Source organism: Vanellus vanellus, assembly GCF_965231255.1.
Source record: "Vanellus vanellus genome assembly, chromosome: Z".
Lineage (NCBI taxonomy): Eukaryota > Metazoa > Chordata > Aves > Charadriiformes > Charadriidae > Vanellus > Vanellus vanellus.
The window spans coordinates 35149449-35169270 of NC_138908.1; the positions used below are offsets into that span (position 1 = coordinate 35149449).

At 38.1% G+C, this 19822-nt stretch overlaps 1 protein-coding gene across 1 annotated transcript in view; it reads left to right on the forward strand.

The window, feature by feature from the left end:
- The window catches only part of GAK (cyclin G associated kinase), a gene marked incomplete at its 5' end in the record, with an annotated part of 76387 nt that extends 56837 nt beyond the window's left edge, over nucleotides 1-19550 (forward strand). Inside the window, 9 exons of the mRNA XM_082497487.1 lie at nucleotides 278-436; nucleotides 1210-1671; nucleotides 3564-3734; nucleotides 9919-10053; nucleotides 10405-10524; nucleotides 13966-14178; nucleotides 15598-15746; nucleotides 17126-17302; nucleotides 18887-19550. Coding sequence (XP_082353613.1) covers nucleotides 278-436; nucleotides 1210-1671; nucleotides 3564-3734; nucleotides 9919-10053; nucleotides 10405-10524; nucleotides 13966-14178; nucleotides 15598-15746; nucleotides 17126-17302; nucleotides 18887-18988 — 1688 coding nt within the window. The 3' untranslated portion in view covers nucleotides 18989-19550. The remainder of the gene's footprint in view (nucleotides 1-277; nucleotides 437-1209; nucleotides 1672-3563; nucleotides 3735-9918; nucleotides 10054-10404; nucleotides 10525-13965; nucleotides 14179-15597; nucleotides 15747-17125; nucleotides 17303-18886) is intronic.
- Between the last annotated feature and the right edge of the window lie 272 nt (nucleotides 19551-19822).

Below are 19822 nucleotides of genomic sequence, written 5' to 3' on the forward strand. Positions count from 1 at the left end.
AATATAATTAGAATGGTTGAGTGTTTTGGTATGAATGAGTCTGATTTAATGTTACAGTTGGAAGTAGGGTCTTACCAGCTTTTTCAGTTGAAACAAAGTTAATGCTAATTTCAAAGGTGGATAAGGGTGGAAATTTGCCTTTGCAGAGTAGTAGATAATTTGAGACAGTTGTCTTGCTATAGCAGTCAGTCCAGAAGTCAAATACCAGCTGCTATGATGACCACAGAGTTTTAGAAGTTTCTCTCCTAAGGGTTCTGGCTTAAAGTCTGTTTCATAGGGAAACCGGAGCTGCCTAGACAACCAGGTTCAACTGCACAATATGAAGCAGAAGCATCCCAGCTGGAGCAGTCTTCAGAAAGTGCACCTACTGATACAGAATCCCCATACAGCAGTAGTACTGATGCAAATAACTTCTTTCAGTCTCTGGACTGGAAAGGTACAGGTTTTCCTCTGAAGTAACTATTTGTTGTATGTTTGTCTTGTACACCTTCCATGAGTGCTTAAGCCTTCTTATGCAGCAACTGTCATTATTTCACCAAACCATGAGAAAAAGCTATTTAAAGAGTGAGCTCTACAGGTTAACAAGTAGTCATTCCAATGCATTTGGATAAACACCAAGTAATGGGGTTTGTATTGCATGTAACTTAAATATTGAGCTAAACTTTTCTTTTTCTGCAAAAAGCATAGCCTTAAAGTTCTGCAAGGAAGCCTTTGCTTTCCCATAGACCCACTTAGACTGGCTGAGGAACAGAGGAAGCAAAGCAGACTAGCCAGTGGGGTCCAGATCAGTATGTATGGATTGAGAAAACGTAACTTTATAGTGTGTGTGTCTTTTTTCTGGGTTCTGCTTTGTTGGCAAAAATGTCAGTAACTGGTTATGCTGTCATTGAATGCCATCACTGAGTGGAGCAGCAGTTACTGAGCAATAAGTGGTACAATGTCTTCAGGCATATGTCCAAGTCAATCTCACTTTGAAAAAATTCATAATACCTGCCATCTCAGAGTGGCAAGTATGGTAGTGAGCTGCCCTGTTGCCCGCCCTGTGCAAAGAGGTCGTAAGCAACAGTTAGATCTTCTTTTTTATGAATTCTTTTGTCAGCTTTGATTGATTAAGGATTGATTTCATATGATCTCACCATATAAGTCTGTCTTGTCCTAGCTGACAGAAGAATTGTGGTAATCTAAAGCTGTTACTTCTTTTTATTCAAGAAGGAAAAAGTCTGGAAAGTGGAATAGAGAACAGTTCATCTAAGAATGATCGTGCTCAACTATCTGATGACAGGGAGGAGAGTGATCCTTCAGATGAGGAATTCCCTACGTTTCCAGGTGAAGAAAATGCAGTAATTGTTGATGAAAAAGATTCTGTTACTCCAGAAGGAGAGTTGCTGTTTGAAGCTCCATCTGCACCATTACAAAAATCTCTTCCTGAAGAGAATGTAGACCTACTGGGACTAGACTCTGATGTTTCATTAGAACAGAAACAACCTATCTCAGAAATAAACTCTTCATCAAGTAATGCGGACTTGTTGAATAATCTGTTTGTGGGTAATGCATCACAGACTTCAGAAGAGCCCACTGGAGATCTTCTTGGACAAGGAACAGATTTCTTTTTCAGCGGTCAGTGTCCAGCTGCTACTCAGGGTATGTCTTCAGCAGCAGCCATGTCTTCAGGTACGTAGATTAACATCAATACTCTTTGGCTGGCCAACAAATTTTCTAGGCACAATGCAAGTAGCAGTTTTTATGAGTGCCATGTTTTCATGTACACTGAAGGCATGTTGGTCTATAGCAAGAACCTGTATAGAATAGGTGTTTTTACTGCATGAAGGAGAGAAATTAGTGTATATTATCCAGGTATTTTGTTATGTTGCCACTATCCTATTAGCTTTAAAACATGTAAACAGAAAAGTACCAAATTTTGAATTTAAAGGAGATTCAGTATTCTTAAAGAATCCATAGCTTTCCCATACAAATGTTATATGCTAGATCCTTTTCTAAATCCATTTGTAATAAATTTCTCTTGCTAAGGTATAGAATTGTAATAACACCCTGCTTGCTTGCACTATATGTAAAGCAATAGCATTAGATGTGGTACAGAGCTGTGTTGCTTAGGTCAAATGTCCATGTGGGATTTTTCAGTGTTAATCGTGTAAGACTGCTAGGCAACTGGAAATCCTGTAGATTACTGTTCAAACAAGTAGGGTAATGGTACTGCTAAAAGGTATTTTCTTGTTGGTCATACTGATGATGTTGGCAGGTCTGTATCCTGAAAGAGAGTATTACATACTGCTATCTATTTGCCATTTAAAACAAGGTGGTTTTGTTTAGAGGTTCTGTTCCTCTTACCAAGGGATCGTTATCTCTTTGTCACATGGCTAAACCTTTTGGAACAGCAATTCTCTGCCTGAAGTTAACAGTAAGATTTTTGATAATATTAGTCAAATAATCTGGGAAACTCTTGCAAGGTTTAGCTTATTTGCACAAAGGTAATTCACTTGGACTGAAGGCTTTAATCTACATACAGCTGCAAAGTGTTTTTACAGAGCAATTAGGTGACTTCAGATATTTCTTTTTTTTTGAAGCAATTCAGTATTGAACTTTGTTACTGTGGTCAATGAGAAATCACTTAATTTACCTTTTTTACATAGGCAAAAGTCTATGAAAGAGAAGCTTTATTACTTTATCTTTATTTACTAATGTCTGCCTTATATCTACTCCATAGAACACCTGGGCAGTATTCATGTATGTATCTCATTCTACTGTTGAATTGGATAAGAGAAAGATAGTTGCAGATCTGACAATATTTGGCCATCACCTCAGAATGTGCTAGGGCACTACGGCAGAATTATTCCTTCTCTTCAGCTTCTGAGTGAATCTGGCTGGAGTCTCTGGACTCTTGAGGATTTTGACCCTAGAGGGCAGCAGAAACAGGAAAATCTCAAGCCGTAATTCCAGCTGACTGTCACATGTTACCCCATGCTGACTATAAATACTCTTCCAATTAGTTTTTTCTTCGTTGTGATCACTAGAGACCTGTTGAAAGCCTTGCTTCTGTTGGTTTTCATTCTTGAGTTGACGCGCTTTCTGCCCCAGAGTCACCAATGCCTTCAAGTCAGAGTGGTAGTATGAATGTTTTACTTGATGTTCTTTTTAGTAGTTTAATAGTCTGTTTTGTTTACATTCTTTGGAGGTTTGGCATTATAGAGCATTTAAAAAATGTAGTTCTTCTTTTCCTATCCAGATGATCACTCAAATTTATGGTGTCTTACATGGATGAAATTAACAATGTTATTGAATGTATGCAGCCTTGCTAAAGACTTGTTTGAAGACATAGCTGTTCATACTATGTATGGCTGAAATACTTTTTGTACCAACATGAACATACAGATGTCTAGAGAAAGGGACAGATGGTGATCCTCTGCCATGAAAAACTCTCAGAAGGCTGCTGGAGTTTCCAATATGAACCTTACCTTTTGTTTGTGCCCCCAGAGGAGTAAAGCTTTTTCAACTTGTTTATTCTAAATTTTTTCATAAGATAATTTTGTTTTCTGCTTCTGTTTTAGCTGATCCTTTTGACCCTTTCACAATGTCATCAAGTTCAGAGAATCAAGCCCTGTCTGGTCCAGACATCTTCGGGGACTTTCTTAATCCAAGCTCAGGCTCTACAGCTAGTACAGTTCCTTCCACACATGGTTCGCTTCCGCCTTCTTCCAGCTCAGATTTCTTAAATTTAGGTAAGTGTGGTTCTGGTGTTCTGTTTCTCAACAGTTTCTGCTGCTCTGTGCGTTTGTCTTTCAGCTTAGTCAAGGTGGATTAGTGTCTTAATAGATCTACTTGTTGTGACTGCAGTTTTAATTAGCTCCATGTTCAAGGAATGCAGATAGAAATGTAGCAAGGGTTGCCTGTATAATGTAATGCTAATATTGATGATGAGAGAGGATTTCTAATACTGCTAATTTTCTGTTAGGAGCTGGAGTTTCCTCTGAGAGCCCTTAGAACCGAGGGTACACAAACACCTGCAAACTTGCTTTCCAGATGGCAGAATGTGATTTTGATTATATTCACATTTTAAAGATTTTATGAAAGCCTTGGAAAAGAAATGAGCAAGTCAAGTTATAGTATGGCCAGTTCTTAAAATGTAAGCTGAGGCTAGATTGGACCTTCTTGACCTGAATTGCATTCTGGTAATGTACTTAGAGTACGTTATGTAATACTGTAATCGTATTTGTTTCTTTTAATTTCTCTGATGTATTCTTGGTGAAGCCTTTTCCTCATGCATTTATTTAAATCTATTAATCTTTAAACAAAAAGCTTTGTGATATGTTTGGTTTTCCTGTATCTCCATCCTATGCATGTTATTTCCAAAGTGTTACGAAATAGATCTTCTAAGCATGCTCACTTTTTTTAAAAAAAAAAAACAAAAACAAAAACAAACATACCTTGCAAAAATGGTGCAGTGGTAGAGCCAGAAGTGGTGCGTGTAAAATCAGACTTTAAAAAAAAAAAGTGTGGGTCCTCTCCATAGGGATGGGAGTTGTGGTCAGTCTGTAACAGCTCTTCTCTGCTGCTTTTTCATCCCCACACGGTTCCCCTGCTCCTGTGTGGGTCCTTTCCATGGGATACAGTCTTTCAAGAACATGGGTCTCTGTAGGGTACAGTCCTTCAGGAACAGATTGCTCCAGCATGGGTCCCCCAGGGGCTGCAGCTCCTACCACAAGCCTGATGCTGCGTGGGGTCCTCTCCATGAGCTGCATCTTCATCCAGGACATGTCCACCTGCATGGGGTCCTCCACAGGCTGGAGTGTGGATGTTTATTCCACTGTGGTCTTCTCTATAGGCTGCAGGGGAATCTCTGCTCTGGCACCTGGAGCACTTCTTCATACTCCTTCTCCGCTGTCCTTGGTGTCTGTCCCATTTCTCTCACAACTGCAGTGCAGTGTTTTTTACCCTTTCTTACATATGTTTTTCCAGAGGCACCACCATCTTGGTTGAGGAGCTCAGCCCTCTGCCCTACAATGGGTCTCTTGGAGCTGGTGGTGACCAGTACGGAGCAGCCCAGGCAAACTGGAAGTAGTTAGGAATGATGGTATCACATTCCTCACTCTGAATCCAGAGCTTATTGCATGCGGTTTTGAGTTGCCCCTCCTTGTTGGACAGTTGGTCTAGTTGGCTCTGCCTCTGTATGATGCAGTCTGAGTGTTAGCTACAGAAAAACTGGATAAAGAAAGATGCAGTATTTGCCTAGCTGAGAGAAGGGTTTCCTCCTTGAAATAAAAGGCTAGCCAGCTGATTGCCCCCTCTACCATGTATTTAAGCATTATATTCCAGCTGTGGTTGCTTCTGCTGAGAATTTCCTTGCTCCCTTTGTGACATTTTTGTTGTATCCTATAGATAGAGTAACAGCCATATGGTTTAGTTGTGTACTTGTACAGTTGCCTGGTTTTATGCCACTTTAGTTATTACACTATTGTTGTCACCTACATGAAGTTACCAAACAGATGGTAAATTCTTTCTGTTCAATTGAAATTTTGATCAATACTGATCTGTGGAGCATCATCTCAGCCAAAATCTCTCTCACTACAGAGGCAGGGACCTGTGGAGATTATCTAGTTGACCTGCTCAAAGCAGGAACAAGTGAAGCAGGCTGCTCAAGACCATGTCCTTGCTGATTTTTATTATTTCTGAGGATGCAGAGTCTACTACCTCTATGGGCAATCTGTGCCAGTTTTTGACTACTCTTACAGAAAAAACTTTCTGTTTCAATGGGGTTTCCTGTATTTTGCTTTATTCCCATTGACTCTTGTCCTTCCACTGAGCAGCACTGAGAAGAGTCTGGCTCAGTCGCCTTTATTTCTTCCCGTTAAGTATTTATACACATTAAGATTGCCCACCAGGTTAAACAATACCAGCACCCTCAGCGTGTCCTCATATCAGAGGTGCTCCAATCGCTACGTGACAGAGAACCCTTCTATATACTAAATTGAAGTTGGAAAAATACATAAATGCAAATTCTGGCTTACTCTGCAAATTAGGCTTGCTCTTTCTGATTTTGGTTGATAACTTGCACCCTAGTAAATGCACTAGTGTACCTGCTGTTTTAATGTAATTTCTGGACCTTTCTGTTAACATAGGGAAAAGATACTTAAAATGTACCTGTCATCTTCTCTTCAGTCTACTGTTACATGGTGATTTAGCAATATTTTTCTGTTGCTATGCAGGCTTTAAAAACCCTCTGGAAGTGAGGAATTGGGATAAAATTTCATGCTTCTTTACATCTACCTTTCAAATGACAGCTTTTCTATGTTTCTAGCTGAAATTAAATACATACTTGAGCCTTTAGCACTCCATCCAGTCACAGGTATCAATTTTAGCAAGAAAGTTAGGAATGTTAATAGCTATGATGCTTTTAATATGAGTGACTGTGAGTGAAAGGCATGATAACTGGAGAAGAAATGGTAAATGAGAGTGTGTTCCCAAATGACATATCTGGAAGAATTGTGTTGAGTGAGCGGAAGAAAGTGTAAACATAAGGTCATTAAAGTGAGAAACAATTTTAAACTCACTAAAAATAAATTAGTAGTAATGTCAGTGTTCATTCAAAATAAGCTGCAGCAATGAGATATGGTGAATCTACTGCTGGAGAGGTAATAAGTGTCTAGAATTAAATTCTAGTGATGGATAAGCTTTCTTTGGTGGTAAACAATTACTAACCCTCTATAGATACTAGGAGAAAAGCTGTTTCAGTGAACACAAGTTCAAGAATTAGAATTTTAGGCTTGTATGTCAACATGGCTTGAAATTTAAAATCATATGAGTTTTAAAATGTAATTTCAATTTGTAGGAAAGGTAGGTCTTAAAGTATATCTGGTCTGTTAAGGTATTCTGTCCTGTAATATGAAAATGTTAAGCACTTGCTGCTAAATGGTGGTGTAGTAACAATGTAATTTATTTTTCTATGAAAAGCTATAGTAATTTGGCAGAGAAGCTAGTAGGTGGGATGGCTGTTCACTTCAGAATCAATAACCTGCTTTTAAGTGGCCACACTTGTAAAAACAGGCTATCATCAGTAGCTGGAGGAGTGTCCGTTTTTCCTTAGTAGGTATCTGCTCAGTGAGCATTTCTGAGAACAGAATTGGTTTGTTTGAATATGCAGGTCATCTCTAATGCAAGCTGAGTCAGGAACGTATTTCCCTCTGCAAGAATGAACTGATCTGATCAAAAGATAACAGGAGATGTGGAAGGTGATCAAAAGACCAGCGAAGCCTTCTCCTGAGTTTTTTAGTTTCTGTGATGACCGTGTTCTCAGTCAGGCTTTAGACAAGGTTAAAAAACCTTGCGTCATACTAAACCAGCCTCTTGGTTCACAGAAAATCCTGTTGTCCTCTGATTAAAGGATTTCCTGTAGAGATGACAAGTTAAATAAAGAAAACCTAATGTAAATTGTGTGTAGGATATAGTAAAACACAGGCCTCTTATTTCAGGAAGCTGGAAAGCGTGATCTGATTACCACCAACTTATTCTTGCATCTTAGCGTGGTTTGAGCAGTGTTAGTAAAGAACTATGCCCTGACCTCCAGTGGGGTTTACTGCTGTATGGGTAAGGACTATAAATATGCGCATTTAAGAACTTAAGGAGCAAGCAGGTATGGGTCTGTTTGTCCATGGTCTCAAATCCTCAGCTTTCAGAATATTTAGTTAAGCTTCATATTTTACCTTTTCTTTAGATATTCTGCTCCTTTACCTTAATGTCTGTATGAAATCCAGTGTACCAGGTTAGGAAAATAAGTGATTCAGCATGTGGTCTTGTCATACATCTTCAGAATATGTAGAAGTCAGAGTATCATGTTGGTAATGCTATTTCTTGATGTTAAAATCTATTGTGATGTCCAAGTTCTACAACTAGAAAGAATATAGCATAATAATAAACACTTCCAGGAGGTACATTTTATCTGTTCAGTATATTGCATATTGTATTCCATTGTTGCAGCTTATCCTGGTAATGTAGTGGATTTATGTGAACTTGTACCATTGATAGTGAATTTACTGGTGTACGTAGCAATAGGCTACTCCCTGCTTTGTTTGGGGTGGGGGAAGTGAAGAACTTGACTGCTCTTAAACCACCAGTTATAAAACACGATTCCTATAGTGTGTTCTCAATCTTTCAAATGCATTCAGATGCAGTTTATTCTGTTTTCTCTCAGCTTGTTTTTATTATAGTTAATTCTATAGGTGGTTGTAAATTTCCTCGTGCCCCTGTAAAAAACCTTGTAATAGCAGAGATCATAAGCCAAAATTATTTCTAGCTTAAAAATCAATACTAATATTAATTGAATGCCCACTTAATGTTTGGGAATGGCACATGATACAGAACACTTCTAAACTGGTGAAGAGATGCTTTTGGATACTTTGACATTCATGGCCAGTGACACTGCTGTGTAGCAGATAGCTGTGGTCCTGAGTACCAAGACAAATACATACTGTTTCTCCCATGGTTTCAGAGACAGGGAGATGAGGCTTAAGCCTGGAGAAAGGGCTGAAAATTGTACTATACCTTCAGAAGACTTAGGTGGCTACTTTGTGCTTTTGATTCTGATGTTTTCCTTCACGTGCAGCAGAGGTAGCTGGCATAATACGAGCTTTTGGCAGACATTTGTTGCATCATATTTGATGTGCTCTCTTTGCAACTATAAGATCTAAGTATAAATAGAATTATTGGATTGAGGTGGTGGAGGGGATATTTAATTTCCTTCTATTTCCTCAAATAAGGTAAAATAGCTTCTGTGTTTTGGTATCAATATTCAGAATGTAAAGTTGAGGAGCTGAGAGAAGTCAAAAGCAGTGATGTAGTATCGCCAAAGCATCAAAATGTAAAGCATCGTTTTTGTAAGGATGGCTGGGTTAGCTTTCCAAACCGTAGGTCTTCAAAATGCCCTAGAGCACCACTAAATATATTGATTTTGCTGAAATCTCACCTTTCCCATAGCACTGACTGTTGTCCTAGCATTGAAGAGGTGATTATACTCAAAAACTGTCCTGCTTTACTGTGAGTCGTTACAAGCTGTGCTCAAAGGGACTGCTCAGAATTGGCATACAGCTTTGTGTTCCATACCTAGGACCTCTCATTCTAAGGGTGGCTCACCACATATTGTGTGTGAGTGAGAAAGGGGGGAATCATTTGCAAGTGTCAGGGGTCACAGTTATAATCCTATATTGGATGTGACACTTTCTAGAAGTTAGTGGCAGCACAATTGCATCCTTTTGAATGAAACTGTTTCACTCTGTTTTCAATTAGCGTGGTGGTTTTGCTGTGCATGTAGAAAAGCAGCTTTTATCCATGGAGCCAGTGATTCTCAGTCTTTTCACAGAAGAGATCACTCTTCCTGTATCCTGCTCTTTAATTGCATGCATTTGTTCATGTATTGAACCTAAAAGGCCTATTAGTTTGTCAAGAGCTCCCTTTAGATTTGCCTAACCCAGGCCTCATGTGACAAAGTTTTGAAGTGACCTGGCTCCACCTGTGTAGCACCCAGACTACTGACTGATACAGAGTGCCATTTCATGAAGCACTGCTGCTTTCTGGTTACCTGCTGTGTTGTCAGGAACAGCAGCGTGACCTGAAGACATCCTTAGCTAGTTCTTATGCCCTGGACACCTAGCTAGTTAAATTCATACCGCTGCCTATGCATGAAAATAGGTTCTTTATGAAGTGCATGGGATGTTTCAAATACAAATTAAGGAATTCCAGTGGTAAAACCCTTCTGAGTCCTGTTTAAGGCTGTATGACTGTGTTATGGAGAAATTTAAGCAAGCCATGTAGTTGGCTATTGTAGTTGACATTGTGGTACACAATTCTACTGGTATTGGCAAAGTATCTATTATTAAAAGAATAATTAAAAGATTTCATTTTTTTCTACTGCAGGGAATTTGACACCTGAGCCACCTAAAATATCATCTTCTACAAGTCACCCAGATCTCTTATGTGGGTGGGATTCTTGGCCAGATTCCTCGGCAACCAGCAATGTAGCATCAACCCAGTTGAAGCCTCTTTTTGAAGGTATTATGAAGTGAAAATCTTCCATTAGAGGGAATAACGAATATTCCAGACTTGATCATTTTAATCACATGAAAGTGCTGAGCATGTCTTCATGCCTTTTTGCGTTGTTCCGTAAAGAACTCCATGCTCTTGTGCTTAAATGCCCCTTTAGTAAGGCACTTGCATAATTTTTCAGAGTAAGTTCAAGGCAGAGGAACCAAATAGTTTCAGTTGTCTATAGTAATGGTGATTCTTGTCATGGAGTAGAATGCTGGGGAGGTTTACATGAGGTGTTGTGGAAAATAATACTTTTATTCATTTTCTCAATTTCCAAATACATCAAGTACATGATATGGGTTTTTTATTATGCAGGTCAAGCTTTTACCACAGGGAGCCAGTCCAGTGTGTCTTCAGGACTGTCTTTCAGCCAGGCTAAATCTCAGAACTTTGATCCTTTTGCTGATCTTGCCAATCTTGGATCTGGTCTTCCAGGTAAGATCTTACTTTTAAGAGGCTATATTTAATGCCTCTACAGTTTGATTTGCTTCTTGTACCAATAAATGTAACTGATAGATTATATGAAGGAAAGTATTTCCTTTTAATTGTTAACAACCAGCTTCAGGCTGCAGCTCAGAGCAGGCAAGTAACAATAAAAGATTGAATCTTTACAAAGATTGTGTGAAACATCCAGGATAATATTTCAGGAAGTAACCCCAGCTGGGATTTAGAAACAGTATAAATACTTAAGGCTTCAGAATCTAGTTGAGAAGGTAAGAGAAACCAGGGATTCCTGATTCAGTAACTCAGCATGAGGTTTCTTATCTAGCATTGACTGATACTGTGCTGTGAAGGCTGTAAAATGAAAGTTGGCTTAAATTCTTTGTTAGATCAAAAATGACAGTTGTTTTCCTTTTAATTCAGTACTTTTCTTTAAATTCAGTAGGCCTTAATAGCTCCGCTACTCAAACCTGTCGTGTTTGTAAGGTGAGCACAAATCAAGCCCATACTTGTACACCAATACCATAAGCATTATGAACATTTGTCAGTTTGCAGTGGTGTGCACAAGAAGTTATGGAAGATGAGACACATCGCAGAGTAACACTCATTCCAGGACTTTATATTCACCCCAAACTGAGGAATCAGCCCTGCAGCATTCTCAAAGAGCAGAAAAACTAAAGGCAATAGAAAAAGCAGAGGTCCTTGCTTGTCAGGACCACACTGCCATAGCAAATGGCTGATTTGTAGCTGTTAAACATGACTAGGTGCAAGAGTCCAAGGAACAATTTGAAACAGCCTGTAGTTGCTGAGTTGCTGAATTGCAGGAAGGTACTTTTCCCTTAGCTTGGAGCTGACAGAGATTTTATCCTGGACAGTTAGCATTTTGTATTGAATTGACTATCCTCTTTGTAGAATTATCTTATATAAACACAAGGTAACATACAATGTTTGGCTTCTTCGTGTTGTCTGTGCATAATTGCTTGCAAAATTCTAGTGTTGAAGCAGTAGCAATAAGGCTGCTCTGCAGTAAACAATTTACAAAGATTTTCTAGTTTAATACCAGGTTAATATGGACTTGTTAAATCTATAGATAGTGTGACAATAAAAGAAACAATTTATCTTTGATTTGGAGATGCAGGTATAGCATACACTGAACCAATGGAAGAAATTGTATTGTTTTTAGCAGCATTTAGATCAATTTGTCCTTCAGTTAACTTTTAATAGGAAAAATGACTGCATTAACAAGTAGGCAGATGTCAGTGTGCTAATTAACCTTCTCAGGCTTGAACTGAATTTTCAGGGAGTTGTAAGAACTGGAATTTAGACTTGGTGGTGTATTTTTCATAGGAGTTTTTTGGCTTTCGCATAGAAGTAATTATTCTGGAAGAAGAGCTATGAGAGTGAAAGCTGCTTAATTGGGAATGATATATAAACAGAAAAGAAACAATAGCTAAAAGTAGTTACTAGAAACATATCAGGCTAACGGTAGGATACCAATAGTGTCCTGTGGTAGTTGGTGTTCTCACACTTTTCATTTCTAGGAATGATACTATACCAGAAAGTAGGAGTGTGGAGTTGAAAAGTTGCTGCTGGTAGTGAGGCATTGGCTTGTCCTACAGGAAGAATTGGTTGGCCTTGAAGACTGAAACAGTGAATATAGAATGCTTTGAAAGAGTAGTAGAATATTATTTTTCAGTGTGTGAAGTCATGTGCTCTGACTAGTAGCATGGATTTTTTTTTTCCATAAATTTCACAAGCTTGAAGTGACTGAAGACTGAGTTGACTACGCAATTGGGTGCTTTCATGAAAAAATAGTGCAATTCTAGATTTTATGAGGTGCTGTATTGCAATACTAGGTCTTATCAGGTGTGATATTTAGAAGTATAGTACGGTATCTTGTACATGACCCTAGGGAGATGTCCTCTTGTCTAAGATGTTATAACTATGAGCAGCTATAAAAGATAGCTATCAGGAGAGCTGAGGTGTGGGGAATCAGTTTTGAAAGAAGAAACTGAGCTTACAGGGCTGTGTATACCTAGACAATTTGGGTGTTTTTTTATGAGGCTTTAGAGTGAATAAAAGGAGGGAAAAACAGAAAACAACAAGTAAGTTTAAACTGACTGATGTTTGAGCTGAAAGTTAGTTAGGTTCTCTAATTACCAGCAGCTGATTAGTACCGTATGTGGAGATGCAAATACTAATTCACCTTTCTCCAAGAAATAATGAAATGGGATTATAAGTTTGTCATTCAAGACCAAGTGATAAAGATCTCTGTTTTTGAATTGTCAGTATTTCATTCATACTTTCTGGCACGCTTTAGGTGTGTAACCATATTTGACCACTAGTCTTGAATTAAAGTTCTGTCATTTCTAGGGAGTTCTTCCAACATGAAGAGGTCTTAATCTATTTTAGGATGCCATATGTGTGGTATAAAATGTTTCTCTTCCAAAAAATCTAGGTGTATCTAAATTCAGTCATCATGCAATTTTTTCCCTGTTATGGATAGGTGCCAGGTATATGTAACTTGTCAAGGCAACTGAGTTTATAGAAATCTTTCCAAAGGAAGTCAGTCAAGGGAAATTTAATTTTGGCTTGGTTTAGAATTAAAAAATCTCAGATTTATGCTCATCAGTGAGACAAAAAGCTGAATAATGAATTTAAAAGGTTGGAGCTTTATTCTGCTCAGTTTGTTTACAGTGAGTATTGTACAGTGATGAAGAGGCCCTGTGTATTGTTCCTAAAGTGAGTAGCAAGTGAAGTTGCTAAGCAGTGTTATTTATATTGGTTTAGTGAAGAGAAATGGGATACTAAAAATTGACTCAATATTGTGTTGATAGACAGAGGCCTATAGATCACACCAGGGTGATTACCACAGTATATCCTGCAGGCTTCAGTGCGTTTTTTACTAATGTGAAACATTCACTGTTAATGCTGCTGTAGAATAATCTTCTCAATTTTCTTAAACAGTAGTGTAAGAAATCACTAGAGACTTCGAAAGCATTCGTTGTAATATATTAGAGAATATTTTCAATTTTCTTGATCATATAATTAGTTTTTCAGTATCCACTGCATATTAACAGACATTGAAGTGTAACGAGTTGGGAGGCAGAACTACTGTCACTGCTGAATTATTTTCTGGCCTTACATGTGCCTGGCCGTTCAGACAAGAGTGAATGCTTCTGCTAAAACTGACAGTTGAGAACTTCAGCTGTAAGAGTCTGGAAGACTTTGAGTAACGGCTCTAGCTCCTGCCATTCAGGTTACTTGTTAATGAGACTCTTAAATTCATTTAACACACACTTTTCTGTTACACTTTCTCTTGTAAAGTGGTATCACTGTAAACTATGTGATTAGATGTCAAGACCAAACTGTCATACTTGTATTAAACAGCTGACAGACACGAAGCTGAACAACTAATTTAGTGTTTACTGTTAGGTTCCTCCAGTGGTGGACTCTCAAGTAGTGGCTTTGGTCAGAAGACTGCTCCATCTCAGAAGTTGGGAAATCAGTGGCAGAAATCCACAAAACCACAGATTACTTCATGGCAGTCCCAGACCAAATCCAGTACAGCAGCTAAACCCAATTACACAGTGAACTTCAGTGTTATTGGAGGACGAGAAGAAAGAGGAGTCAGAACCCTGAGCTTCGGTAAGTTTTCTGAAGGCATTACTCATAACCACCTGAGAGAAGTTGGTCAGATGTGCTGTTAGCTGCAGAAACTCTTCTACCTTCATCTTTTTATTTACGTTTAGGTTGTATCTGGTTGAAATAAGAAAAGAGCTTGGCTAATCTGGTGTCCTGCTTTTGCAAAGCTACACTAGAATATCACAGAGACAAGCTGACCGTGCCCCAATTATTTGCAAGTTTGGCTACATTCACTACATTCACTCACCCATATGGGTACTGGTTTTGTATCACTGTGTCAGAAAGGTAAATTTGATCTATCCAGGGAGAGATGGTTGATAATGTTGCTTCATGCTAGTCTGCTTGTGATACACAGGTAAAAGGATGCAACATTTTTCCTAGCTGAAGAATAGTAGCTAGTCTTAAAAAAGATTGAGGTTACACTTATTAGAAATTTTTGTGTTTCAGACAAGGATGGGGATAGGAATAGGTGGAATCATTCTTTGAACCAGTCCCTTAAGATGTTCCAACTGAAAAGGCAAACCTAGAAGTATAGGGATGGGCATGGCATCTTCTACATTAATCATCTTGGAAAAATTTATTTTCCTCATGTGTTGGTATTGGGATTATGCCTCTCTTTAACTGGCATATAAGTGAACAGCAGGTACTTCTGTAAGTTGAAATGATTTGGTTGATATGTATCTGGAAAAAGGTGACAGAATGGAGAGGCAGTGGGCATAAGTTGCAGCATAGGAAAGTCTGATTGGAGAACAGGGGAAAAATATCAATTAGCATGATGAAATGCTGAAATGGGGCAAGGGATGTTGTGATTGCTCATCCTTGAAAACAGGTGGACCTCAGCTGGACAAGGACCTGAGAAATTTATCTGGTTTGTCCATGTTTTGAGTGGGGTTTGGACTAGAAGACATCCAGAGGCCTCTTCAGAATTCAGTCATTCTACAGTTCTCTAAAATTTTTTGCTTCTGTAATGACTATTCATATTGATATTTTACCCATTCATTATTCTGAATGTTTCAACATACTTAAATGTTGATTACATACTTTTGACTAAAATATTGAGTTATTTGAAAAACTGTTGCACAGCAGTTAAAATTGCTTTATAGTAAAAAAATGGAACCGTTTCCAAAATCATGAATAGGTAGATGTGTACTCCGTCCAGTCTACTCCATTTTTTAAAAAAAGACATGTGAGTATTTAGTCATGTGTGTGCACATAAGGCTCTGGTCTACTGGACTGAAAGCTGGTCAATGACCCCTTTTTCTTCCTAGCCTTCTGTTAGTCTTGTGGAGTTTATCAAGCCTCTGAAGGATATTTATCATGGCAGTGACAAATGTCATGCAGGTGTATCTAAGTGCAATATATTCCCCCCATTAATGTATTCTCCTATGTAAGTTTTCATTTAATCTTTTTCTCCTTTCATAGGTCAAAAGCCAAAAGTTTCAGAAAATGACTTTGAGGACCTCTTATCTAATCAAGGGTTTTCATCTAAATCTGATAAAAAGGGACCAAAGACCATTGCTGAGATGAGAAAACAGGAAATGTCTAAAGATATGGACCCCTTGAAACTCAAGGTTTGTTTAACAGTGATTTTGATTTAAGTGAAAATCTGAGTTTATGCTTAGAACTGCTGACAACAGACCAGAAGGATACAATGACTAACAGAGCAAACTGATAAAGCAGAAAAAGATTTTATCTGTATTTAAATCGTATGACTGTAGAAGTTAATTAGTATGAACAAGAGTCCGTTGGCAATGAAGTGGCAGTGACAACAGCACAAAGTGTGTAGATGGAACGCAAGTTCCTATTTCAGCTGAGCTTGGAGAATTTAAGAACCCGTTTTCTTGTCAGAGTCCATATCTTGTAGCCAGAACTGTTCTGTATCTCTTTTCTTCCCAAAGGAACTTAGAAAAGTATGGATTTGGCTGATAATACAAAACTCAACTTTAAAAAAAAAAAAAAGGCAGGTGAGAATAGCTGTCTTCAGGGTGACCACTTGCATTTACCAGTTAACTGCTGTCCTAAGAAATTACTAAAAGATGCAGTTCTGGAGATGGGCTTTAGAACTAGACAGTGGGGTTTTATGTGATCATCTGCTCAGGTTTTTTTGATGACTCATTGATAACATCACATATTAATATACTTTCAGTTTTGTAGTCTTTACAGTGCTTTAAAAAAGTTTATAAAAACTTCAGAGGGATGCTGAAATTTGTTTTCACAAAGTGTCTTACATGAAGAAAGTGTGCAGAGCTTGCATGGGTACCTTTTAACACAAATCACCATAAATGGAAATACAGATTTTTATTTACCGTACTTGTTGCTGATAGAGGGCAGAGACTTTCATATTGCGTAACGCAGTGTTCAATGAAGACTCTGTATCACTATATCACAGTGGCTTGAATTTTGCTGATAAAGTATGTGAAATGGCCAGTTATTCTAATCAATGTTCATCGGGATATCTGAAAGAACACTTTAGTTTGTGCACCCCTGCAGGTTGCTTAAGTAAACATTAACTATTAATATACATAATGTGAAACTTATGTACAAATCAAGTAAGAATTTTAGTAAATTAATGTTGTGCCCTGGCATGGAGGTAATGTAACTGTAACAGATGTTTTTAATTACTCCAGTCAATTATCTTGTTATTACATATTACAAAACCCTGTAAAATTAACTGTATCAGTAATATCTCTTGCAATGACTGAATTTCTGCAATAAACTAATAACAATGAGCTGCTCCTTAGTGGCAATACAAAATATCACTTGCGTGGCTAATGATCTGGGTGCCACAAAGAATGGTATAGTGAGAAAGTTGGACTTTTGGGGTGAAGGCAGCAAGGCAACTGTATTTGGGTCTTAATCTTGCAGTCTTGTACAGAGTGAAGGTTATGCCTCTGGATAGACTGAGAATGCTTAGTGATGCATTCCATTCTATACATTCTGGTTTTCCCAGATTCTTGAATGGATTGAAGGAAAGGAGAGAAATATCAGAGCATTAATATCCACTCTTCATACTGTGCTTTGGGAAGGGGAAAATAAGTGGAAAGCAGTCAGCATGGCAGATCTAGTAACTCCTGAACAAGTAAAGAAGTACTACAGGAAAGCAGTGCTTGTAGTTCATCCAGATAAGGTGAGTGTATTCCTCTGATCTTCTTTCCTTCATAAGGAATACAAACTGCTCTTACCACACCATACTAGTCATTGACAGATGCTGCAGCCTTGCTTCTTGATCAGCGCCCTAGATGCTCTTCGCTTTGCTTCTATTGTCTTCTGAATTTGGTGTCCTAGTGTATTCAGGTAGTACAGGATTTTTCTTGTCATCCTGACGCAGCTTAGAATTCAAGAGATAAGTGTTAACAAATGAAAGATGATCACCGAAGTCAGTTATGCTGGGTTCTGACTGACTGCTGGCAGGTTTAATGTTGATGAGTGGAATCTGCTTTACTTCTGCCAGCTGATAGTTCAGGTCTTTTAGGACTATTCACTAGTATATGAAGACTCAGAGGTTGCCACAGCAAGACTGTAGGAAAAAACTGCTGAACCTCCTTTACTAAACAACCTTACTAGGAACTAGAAAAAGTAAATTTTACTAGAGTAAACAAATTAGCAGCTGAAAAATACTTGATGAATGACATTTCAGCTGTCTTTTTAAAATATTTAATGCATTCCATTGCTGTTTGGTTGTCTCCCAATGTATGAAGGTAGCTTCTTTTTTTGAGTCATTGCTCTAGGATGTGTTGTAGATGTAAAGATACATGTTAAATGTACCTGGTTTGAATTCTGAGGCTTGCTTTCATTGGTGGCTCAGTGAGCAGTAGTCTAAGTCCTGGGTCATCTTGTATCCATAACAGAGAAACAAGACATTGTTCTTTTCTTCCTACGGTCTTTTGCTGTTCTTGGCCATGTGGCTTCCTCCACCTTCATGGTGGTTTTTTGGTGCTTTCATTAAGCCCCTTTAACATATCAGTGTCAGAACACAGGTCTCTGATGCATTTTCTTATTTATTTTTTTCTGCCACTTTGGGTTAAAGCAGTCCCTAAAAGTGTCTATAAAGTACTGCAGCTGCAAAAGCCAAGCAGCAGGAGAAGATACTGGAGAGAGCTCTGGGACTCCCCTTTTGTGTTGGGGAAAAAAAACTTGTTAAAATGACTCATCTTGTGGAACTTGATCTTTACTAAGCATGGGGGTTGGGTTGGCCCAGAGGTAGGGCTGCTGTGAAATAGGCAGGGAATCAGAAGCATACTATCTTCGTTTGAGTATGGAGGCAAATACACAGAAGTGCTATGTTGTTAATGTTGAATTGGAACGTCATTCACAATCAGTGACAGATTTTTCTTCAGGAAACCCTGACAAGAAGGAGTCGTCTTAAATGGTGCTTAAATTTTATTCTTGTACACTATTGCAAAGACTGTCAGGAAGCAATTCCAAAAATGACAGCATTTGATGATTAATTAAAACTTCTTATGAAAAGAACAGCTTGGAAAACTGGTTTTAGCAAAGTGCCATGAATTGCACTAAAAGTTTGAAGTAATGTAAGGAAATGAAGGCTTTGGCTTTGTTTAAAATACTCATGGCAAACTTTGGATAAGATTGGAGAGAGCTCTGTGTCTGCAAAATTATATTCACACAACAGTCTAAAGTTGTTGAATAAGATAGCAAAAATAAAATAATTCATAATATTTTTATGCTTCTAACATGTTCTCTTTGTTTTCAGGCCACAGGACAACCTTATGAGCAATATGCCAAAATGATCTTCATGGAATTGAACGATGCGTGGTCAGAGTTTGAAAACCAGGGATCCAAGTCCCTTTTCTAAAATTTCACCTTTTATAGAACTACTTCAAAAAACTGGAGCTGAGTATTCTTGTGACTTTATTGCGCCTATGATTTATGAAGTGTGTTTCCATGATTTCAGCACAGTTTCTAATCATGCACTTAAATGCGCTGATGTATTTTGTAAAATGTAGAGTACAAAGCATTACATAGATGCATTAAGAAAACAGCTGCTCAGAAATCTCAGTCAGGGAGTAAAGATTTCCTTTCAGTTTTAGATATGGTAAAATAGAATTTTAATGAAGCTCCATGATTTCTGGTATACTGATACTAATAAATAATTCCAATTTTATTGACCTTTGCTTTACCTCTCCCTTCCCCAGTTTGACTGTTAATTTCAGTAGTCTTGTCATTCAGTTTCAGTTTGGTGCCTGTCGCCTTATTCAAAGTGCATTAGTTATCAGCAATGAATTTGGTTGGCTTATCTCAAACCTGAAGGTGTATATTTTCATCTGTATTTTGTCATCATTCTGACAATCATTCTGTAAATAATGTTTTCTGACAATACCTGTGTTCCTTACAATAAATTAACAGTTGTTTAGCCAAAAAGGCCCCAAAAGTGGGAAAGTCAGCCAGGGTTTTTCTTGACTTTTAATTTTTATGTATCATGAATTTAGAAACAACCCTGGACTTTAAGGTCTGCATGTTCCTACTGTTTTGTTATTTATTATGAACCTTTGGAACACAGTACTCTGGCCAGTGCTTATTTTCCTAGTTCTTTACATGGTGTCTTTTGCTTCTGATTTCAATGGAACATTCCTTCCATTGGACTTCAGGTAGTCTGATAGAAATAATGTTATTCGGAAACTTACATGTA